The following is a 9,779-nucleotide window of genomic DNA, read 5'->3' as shown; positions in this document are numbered from 1 at the left end:
AAAAAGAGGCCATGTGTCCCCAGGTGGCCTCCTGCAATATGGGACAAGAGGAGAATAGAAATCATCCCCACTGCCCACCTTGAGATAAATGCATATGACTTTTCTATTGTTTATCTTTTGTAAAGTGCAGTTTTACTGAGGAGACATACATAATTTACTGTTCCTCTACCTATTCCTTTCCACACGCAGCATGTGAATTCAGATTCAGCGAGTGTGAATCAAAGCCTCCTAAGAATATGACCATACTCTCCCTCTTTTTTTTTTCTTTCCTCCTTCCTCCTCCTGCCTACTTTTCCTCTTTAAATACTGAAGCCCTCAGATTCCTCTTTGTAAAAAGTAGGGGCCATAGATCATACTGTGGCTTTCGTCTCTTTTCCCTGGTGTATCTTCAACTTTGGCAAAATAACCTGTACATTAATTGAGACTTGGCTCAGTCCTTTTCTTTGGTTTACATGTCGAAGCTGGCACATATGACATGCTTAGCCTAGCAATTTATACTTAATATTTGTTCTCCGGGCTTTGGGGTAGCACAGATAGAACAATATACCGAAGCCATTTCTCTTCAAAGAGTTTTCAAACAATTTATTTCACAGGAGAGGTGGAGGTCAGTCTTCTTCACACAAGTGTTATAACCCATTAAAAAATTATTTTTCTAATCTCCTCAGAGTGGAAAACAGGTAATTCTCAACCTGGAGACAAGCTCTAAAGTACAGAGATATCACCTGCTGCAGGAGACGTGAAGGCTCACTCTTAAAAAGTTTTCTCGCATTTATTTTCCATTTTCTTAGCATGGAATGTTCTTTCCAGCAAGGTCCATTAAGAGAGAGTGAAATATGAATACAGCTGTATTGGATTCCTGAGGAGGACTTGATCAAATACATAGAAATGGTGGCTTCAATGATCAAATTATTTTGCTTCTAGCCAAGTCGGATACAAGTCTCCGTTTTCTTTTCAAAGCTCCCTTATGCTGAGAGGAAGTAAGAACAGAATCAGACTGCAATCTAAACACAAGTGCCTGAACTCCTTTTCCATGAAGAGTTTCTATAGAATTCCACACTGCCTTAAGCACGACCTCACTCTTTCTCTCACTCTTGGGAGAGAAAAAAGTGAAAGATGCATCCGTGTAATTGACAACCTGAGTACGACCCCACCAAGGTTAATACATAGTTTATTATAATCATGTGGGAATTAAGCACACAATTAGAAGTCTTTTCTACACAATCTAACATCATTTCTGACTCTGTTATCTCATAGCCAAAATGAAGTTACTTTTCCTTTGTAAGCTCCTAATGTCTTTCATTCAAATCACTTTAAAACATAAAGGAACCTTAAAAAGCAAACACAGGTTGATGCACCAATAAACCACTTATGCCCTATCTTATTTTGGTAAGTCAACATAGGCTCTAATTATCTGGTCATAATGTAAACAGATTGTTTAGAAATAACAGATACTTGATTCATAAAGCCCACTGTTGAGGCTTTCATGATACTGGCTCTTTTAACATGAGAAGAGGCAAAACGTAATTCATTGCTGCAACATAACCGATTTATACTTTGTTTTTCAAAATGTGTTGTCCCTGAGCTGGAAGGCAGGCTGGGAAGAGCGTGGGGCTCCCAGGAAAAAGGATGGGGTGGCTTCATCCAACAGTGCCACCTGCACGGTGAGGCTGCGGCTGAATACCAAACTGTGCTGAATTGCAAGGAGTTTCCCCAACAAGTATTATTTCCACAACTTAATTTTAAATTTCTTTCTCACCCAGACTTTTCTGAAACAAAAAATGAGTCTGTAAGAGGGACCCAATCTGTGTCACCTTTTTATCCGCCAGCTCCTGTCACAATGCCTAGAATGTAATAGTTGCCAAACAAATGCCTAATTAAAAATCTCTCCACCTGGGGCATCTTCACAAAAAGTCTACATGGGCTATCTTTAGTACTAACCCCACAACCAAAATTTTCCCTCAGTAAAAGAAAAATGACTGATACGGTTTGGCTGTGTCTCCACCCAAATCTCATGTTGAATTGTAATCCCCAGTGTTGGAGGCGGGGCCTGGTGGGAGGTGATTGAATCATAGGTGATTTAGCACCATCCCGCTAGTACTGCCTCGTGACTGAGTTCTCACGAGATCTGGCTGTTTAAAAGTGTGTAACTCCAGCCGAGCAAGGTGGCTCATGCCTGTAATCCCAGCACTTTGGGAGGCTGAGGCACCTGAATTCAGGAGTTCCAGACCAGCCTGGCCAATGTGGGGAAACTTTGTCTCTACCGAAAACACAAAAATTACCCGGGTATAGTGGCACATGCCTGTAGTCCCACCTACTTAGGAGGCTGAGACAGGAGAATCGCTTGAACTTGGGAGGCAGAGGTTGCAGTGAGCTGAGATCACAACACTGCACTCCAGCCTGGGTGACAGTGAGACTCCATCTTAAAAAAAAATAAGAAAGAAAAGTGTGTAATCCCTCCCGCTTTGTTCTTTTCCTCTTGCTCCTGCCACATAAGATGGGCTTGCTTTCCCTTTGCTTTCTGCTGTGATTTTAAGTTTCCTGAGGCCTCCCCCAAAACAGAAGCCTGTACAGCCCATAGAACCATGAGTCAATTAAACCTCTTCTTCGTAAATGACCCAGTCTCAGGTATGTCTTTATAGCACTGCCAGATGGACAAATACAATGACTTAGCAAATATTTTTATCTTCATGTAAATATAAGGCAATGGAAATGGAATGCTTCATTTTTTTTCAGTAAAGGTATTTTAACTATCAATACAAAGAGAGGAAAGGAAATTTGAAGAAATGGGAAAATACATTCTCTAGAATTTGTGTCACCTTGGTAGTGACAGGCCTATCCTATAAATCCCACTGACAAAGTGAGGCCTAGGAAAGAAAAACACATTCCCAAGAAGATCTTCTCTTCCTTTGGCCTTCATGGCAGACAGAAGTGACTTTCCCAACAGTCTCTGTTTCAGCTCAGTCAGGTTCAACTGCACTGCCCTGAGAAGATGGACAGCAGTTGGGAGACTCAACACTTACTGGCACATTCCCTGCTCTTGGTCTGTGAGGTTTTATTCCCATAAATGGACCCAAGCATGTATTCAGATGACAATCTGTCCACCCACAGATCCCTGGGTGACTGATGCGGAAAAGCAGCCCTACCCGTGATTACTGTAGGCTTCACTGAGGCCACATGGCATGGACCTGTGCCTGCCCCCCTTTTGGGGCAGGGAGTGGTGTGAACTCACCTGAGGATTTCTGAAGCTGGGGGTTCCCCGTGGCTCAGAAACAGGCCCAGAAGTCAGCTGGCTATCAGGACACCAGGGACCAACCACACTCCTACTCCTTCCTAGAAACCAGATGCTGTAGGCTGCCTCCTTATTTGGGGAATGGATCTTTCATTTCATAACTGGTTAAGAGGATTTTATATGCAAAGTCCCCAAAAAGAAATTCACTGTGATGCCTAGTTAACTATCCCTAACTTCTTTTCACTGATATTCTCAATTTGCTATTCTCCAGATACTGTCCCTGAATTAAATTCTGTTGATCTTTCTCACTCAAAAAAGTGATGAGTTATCTCCAGAACATTGATTTTTATCAACCTTGAGAGTAACGCTGCCTTTATATATTATAGTGACCAGAATGTTCTGTACATTTCCACTGCTTCAAAATTAAGTTTGTAATAATTACTTGGACATAAGACCTGCCACTGACTCACGCTTTATAAAAATGATTTTAAGTCCATGTGTGTAGCATTACCCGGATATAATTCTCTAGAAAGAGAATTTCCATTTTATTCATTTATTTAATTTTTGCAAACAATTTTAGAGGCAGGGTGTTAAACTGATTAAAATTTCACAAGATTGACATTATTGCTTAAAGTGCTTGAATTGGTTACATTTTTAAAAATTAAGGTACAGATTATTTTAAATAAAAACTACAATATTTTTAGCAACAAAATAATAGGAATGCCACACAAATACAGTAACTATTTTGGTTACACAGAAATGGAAGCCAAAAATAAATTAATGTAATACTGGAAAACAGAAATTTAATTAGGCAGAAAAGTAAGAAATAATTTTCCCTGACCCATGCCATTTACATGAGTTCATTACAATAGTGCTGATAAATGCCTTGACCATATAATAGCAAACAAGGGCAAAACATTTAGTGCACAATATTTTAATACATATGAATATACAAAGTTGATCAAAATGCAATGTTGAAAGATAAAATCCATCTGTAATAAAGCTACACTCCAATACCTAAAATAAGCCCTAAGCTCCAGTTAGAACATAGATCATTATTCGGCATGCCCATGAAATTAAGGGTATCCATGAAAATAATTGCATAGGAACCATTTCTGACAATTTTTCCCCATTTTATCTTAAATCCAAAATATACCAGGCCATAAAACCAAATATGACTGACTTCCTATTCAAACTAATGCCCTGCTTGTGTTGTGCCTCACTCTCTTCAGACCAGTCCACTTCCTATGACCATAGAAGGGAAAATGCATCAACACAATAGGACTGGATGCCAGCATTTTATCAACATTTACTTTTAAACACATGATTTTTTAGCATTTTTTATGCCATAACCTAGAGGCTAAACTAGTAAGTAACCAATAAAGCAAATGTTCCTTCTGGTTTTTTTTAAGTGTAAAACACTGTAACTTATTTTATAACACCTAGCAGTTAAAAGAAATACAGCAGGCATACTCACTTCTGCAGATGACACAGGAAATCCTTGGCTGTTGGAGGGAATACTGAGGAGCCTTTGGGCTATTGCTGACCTCAGAATGGTCTCACATCTCCCACACCATTTCCTGTTTTACACTATGAATGAGGGATGTAAACTAAAAGTGTTTGCATGTTACCGTCTTTACATAAAGAGACATGATTGGGAAAAACTTGTAGCTGCCTAGTGTTTGTTTCATTTATTGAGGAGGAAGAGTGAAAAAATTAGCAGATAGCTCTAAATTTTAAAAAGCTGATGGAGTGTTGCTGGAGAAGTGTGTTTTGGTCTTTTTCCAATCTTCTTTTTCTGCACCACACAATTGTTTTAATGTCTTTGCAATATTTTCTTATACTTACCCTTTTTCGTTCCAAAAATCTATCCATGAATGCTGAATTTTAACTGACTCTTTCTATTAAAAGGAATTACTTTGACTAAATCACTGGGGAAAACATTTTGCACAACCAAATAGAAAAGAAATATCCTGAACTTATGACTGAGCATTTAAACATTACTTCTACAGGCTTCCAATTGAAATATTTTTTCTAATAAATTAGCTTCAACAGTTGTTTCAAAGATAATTTTAATAGCTTTTCTTATGAATCAGTTCCAATATATTAGAGGCCAACCATCATTTTCTTAAAACTTTGTAACTTGCAGTCAAATATATGGATTCTATGTAGTACAAACATTTTCCTACATTGATCACCTTCAGTCGGAAAGTGCCTCTCCTTAAAAGGAGACAAAGACTCACCTTCCAGGTAGTGATTACTGCATAAGTTTCATGGAGAGAAAAACAATGCTTATAAATGTGAAATTGCCTCTAAACAAGGCAAGGTACATTTCCATCACTGTATAAAACAATAACATGAAGATCACCCTGTTTTGTCTTCTCCAGTGAAAAGTAAAACATTTCACTTCAAGCATAAACAAATGAAATGTTGGCATGCTTACTTAAGTTCTGAGCAATAAACAGTTCAAGATATTTCAAAGATAAGAAATCCAGTTTTCATCTAGATAAAGTGCTATCCTCTTCATTGTTGCAAAATGGCCACTAACATTTTCCATTTCAATTTTAGTTCACATTATGCCCAAAGTTTGCATGTTCATTAGCGGATGCATTAGGTAACAAAAATATGTTCACAGTTTATTATAGTGTATGGAAGTTACATGACTTCCAAAGGAAGCCAAGATCTAAGACTCAAAAACCAGCTCAACGGCAAAACACCAAACGACCCTTTTAATTAAAGGTACCAATATTCAAATGCTCTAATAAATACATATATAACAAAAGTGAAAAAAGTAACTATAGTGAGATGAGGTTCTTCCAAAAAAATTCTGTCTTGTCAAGCATTTTAGGAGTCTGAGCCAAAGAAACAGCGCCATTTTGTTCATTCCTCCCCCTGCCCACGGACACTTCCTTTGAGCCACCTTCATACCCAGCTAACTCTGGTATTCCCTCTAGGGAAGGTTCTGTATCAGCCCTGGGACTCGCCAGTGCCTCAGTAAACAGACGGACTATATTAAAAAGTTAAGTTGTACAATGTGCTGATGGCTGGAAAGATGCAGTACCTTTGTTATTCCTGATAAGGAACAATGCCGTGCTGACTGGCTAAGGGGAGGTTTGCCAGCCCTGCAGTCACTGACTGTGACACATCAGCAGGATTGGAAAGATACCTTGAAAAGCTTAGCAGTGCCGGATACAGGATAAATACAATTCACAGGGCCTCACAAAAGTGTCACTGAAAATAAACAACATAGAGTTATTTTCCTGAAACTTGGGTTTTGGTAGAAAGGTACGAAAATAACTTTTCATTGTCCACAAAAACTTCCCCCTCTTGGCTTTGCCTGCCCTGAGCCTTCTTAGCCCCTGGAATTCTAATGGCTAGGTCAGCACAGCCTAGTGCCAATGCCAGCCAACACCAGCCACCGCGGACAGCTTCTCTTCACCCTGTTTCATGTGAAGGATGATTTTAGTATTGAGGTTACTCACTTTTCAACATTTTCACTTGCACAAACTTAAAGCTACAGTTGCACCCCTAAAAGGTGAATATCTACCCAATTCTTCTGTCCTTTTATCAGAAGAGAGGCAGAGAAGCTGAAAATGGGTAGCAATGCTTCCAGGGACAAGTTAAAGGAATGCACTGTAAGAAGACCCTGGAAGCCACAGAAGTTTAGCAAACACCTAAAATAGACCATAGACATTCATAGGAAATGTCATTCTAATACAGCCAGACATAATGAATGGCATAGCTTTCACCCAGTCCTAAAATTAGCAACTGTTATTCATACAAATCAGACTACAATCTGATTGCAGTTAACTCTACATCAGACTGAAACAAAACCAAGAGTAGTGCTGCATGTAAAAACACAAAAGGAGAGAGTCTAACTCGGCCAGACCATTGAGACTCAGAGTGATACCATTAGTGGGCCACTGGGGAAGAAGAAAGACTGCAGAGAAACCAGGTAATAGTGCTTTGAACATTTTCCCCCACTTGACTCAGTTCCACAGTTCTTTAAGTTACTCTCTTGACTGATAGAATAAAATATATCCAGATTCTGAATTTTTTGATATATCTGATGTCAGGCCATAGAATTCTTCAATAGCTTGAGCATCTATTTTCTGCAATAAAGGAGAAAGAAAACAATACAATTATATAATATGATTCCTGGGGAAAGGAGATAAAAACTAATGGAATATATATTAAAATGCAAGGAGGACAATTTGTTATGAAATTATGATTGGGAACTTTCAATAGCAAATGGAGAATTCCACAGACTTGGCTGAAGGACATCATCACAGAAATTGTACATCTCTGGGAAAGTAGGCAACGCCTTCATGCATTAGCAACCCTGTGTGGGCACTCTTTGAAGAACAAGACAAGACATCTCCCAGATGGTAAACTGATGGGTCCTGGAAATAGCCTTAAGTCTTTCCGGCCACCAGAGTTTAGTGTTATTCCACTTTTAGTGTTATTCCACTAAAACTGCTACCCTAGTGGGTTAAAATAGATCATGTCTTTGAGTGTAGAATTCATTCCAGCTAGTATTCTTTTATAACAAAATCAATACATAGAATGTATTGGTGTAATATAAAGATTTCCAGATCCAACAGACTGAAAAAAATACTTTAAACAATAATCGATACAAGAAAAATTTGTTATAATAAAATAATTTTAATAGAACTTTGAAGTCTATTGTTTGCCCTGTATCAGAGGGGGCTTTAGTCATGATAGAAACAAGACTTATACTTAAGTATGATTTACGGTGACACAGATAGAGAGACCCCGTGTCTATGGCTGAACCGTAGAGAACACTCGTCGGTAAGTCCGTGATCACACCCCTTCTCCCTTTCCATGGAGCATGGGGATTAGCAGAATTTGGTTTTGAATAGAAATTCAAGTTGTTTTCAAATTACATTATGGGGAAACAGGCCTATTTTAGAAAACATCTGTACGTATACGTTCCCTGAAATACTACTGATGCTCTATGACTACTGGAGAATAATCTGCAAACCAACCTCTACAATGTCATCATCAAATAAAAGCCAGAAGCCGTGACTTTTCACGATAGTGATATAATGTCCACGATTAGGACCACTGGAAAAGAACAATTAAAAGAAAGTCAGCAAGTTAACATTTATCTCTTTATAAAACTCTACTTAGCTCTTTATAAGCAGTGATTCTCTGGGAAACAAACTATGTCATCAGCATAAAGAACTTGGAATATAGCTCATGTCTATGTTCACAACACTATGCTGGACACGGGAATACAAAAGTGGACAGAAGAGATGTCTTCTAAGGACTCATAAACCAGCAGCAAAAACAGACACTCAAATTCAGTAAATATTAACAAAAAATTACTCTCTACCTATTCTGTGCCAGGCCCTATTCTATCTGTCAGGGGAAGAAGCAGTGAACAAAACAAAGACCTCACTTACTTGGGACTTGGGGTAGGGGCCAGATTGACAATATACAAACTAAACTTATAAATGTATGTCAAGCGGTGAGAAGTGTCACGGAGAAGGATGAAGCAGGGTAATGGGATATGAGTGATGGGAGGAGGTAATATTTGATGGAAAGTGAAGGGAGGCCACTTTGATAATGTGAGCAGAAGGAAATTTCCTTGAAGGAAATGGCAGGGGTAGGGGGAGGGGTGGGGTTGGGGTCAGGGCATGGGAAGAAGCCATGTGACTCTGGGATGGAAGTTTCAGAAATAGGGAATAGCAAGTGCAAACACCTGGGGTGAGTGAGTAGCACTTGGTGTCTTCAGGAACAGCAGAGAGGCCAAAGGAGGCCAGAGCAGCAGAGTGAGCGAGGAGGGGAAGACCGGAGGGGGCTGAGGGGCAGGTGTAGGAATCGTAGGTAAGATTTTAGGCTTTGCTTCGAGCAAGCCAGGAAGAAATGAGAATTTTGAGGAGCTGCATGATCTGTGTTTTAGAAAGACATTAACAAACCAATAAGCATAGTAACAAGTGTTAAAAAGCCATATACTATGCTATACGGAAAAAAGCAGAAAGGACAACTAAGCAGCTGTCACTATGTAGTTAGGTTAGATTTGCACGAGTGAGATTTTAATCCTAAACCTAAAACTGTTTTTTAACGCACTGTTAAAGTTGAAAAAGCCAAACTTTCCCCTTTGTTTACCCTCTTTCAACACAAGATGATGCCAATGATCTGTTCCTGCCCTTTCTCCAGCCTCCTCCAGCTACTGTCTCCCTTTCCCTCTGAGCTCCAGCCCATCAGGCTCCTCTCACACGTCACCCCCTTCACATTACGGGCCTTTGCATTGGTAAACTCTGCCAGAGATAATCCTCCCCCAACTGCATTCTTTTTAGCCCTCAGCTCAAATGTCACCTCCCCAGATAAATCTCTGCTGACCACCTCACCTGAAGAGGTATTTCCCATCACTCACTCATCTCCCTGTTTATTCCTGATAGCACTGATCAAAATCAAATTATCTTGCAATGGTTTGTTTTTGGAGGTAGCAGGGCAGTGTGTTTACTTGTTCATTATCAGTCTTTCCAGATAGATTATAAATTTTGTGAGGGCAGGGCCCCTG

At 39.5% G+C, this 9,779-nt stretch overlaps 1 protein-coding gene across 3 annotated transcripts in view; it reads right to left on the bottom strand.

The window, feature by feature from the left end:
• Positions 1 to 559: 559 nt before the first annotated feature.
• The window catches only part of USP46 (ubiquitin specific peptidase 46), a 72,762-nt gene continuing 63,542 nt past the window's right edge, over positions 560 to 9,779 (bottom strand). For 2 of the 3 annotated variants that reach the window (XM_025385974.1, XM_025385975.1), the window contains exons 8-9: positions 8,239 to 8,317; positions 560 to 7,341 (exon numbers count right to left, since the gene is read on the bottom strand). In XM_025385974.1, the coding sequence (XP_025241759.1) occupies positions 7,240 to 7,341; positions 8,239 to 8,317 (181 nt within the window). In that variant the 3' untranslated portion in view covers positions 560 to 7,239. The remainder of the gene's footprint in view (positions 7,342 to 8,238; positions 8,318 to 9,779) is intronic. The other variant, XM_025385976.1, reaches the window with a different exon arrangement.

This window comes from Theropithecus gelada, chromosome 5 (genome assembly GCF_003255815.1).
Source record: "Theropithecus gelada isolate Dixy chromosome 5, Tgel_1.0, whole genome shotgun sequence".
Classification (NCBI taxonomy): domain Eukaryota; kingdom Metazoa; phylum Chordata; class Mammalia; order Primates; family Cercopithecidae; genus Theropithecus; species Theropithecus gelada.
This window is presented reverse-complemented; position numbering and strand designations above follow the sequence as displayed.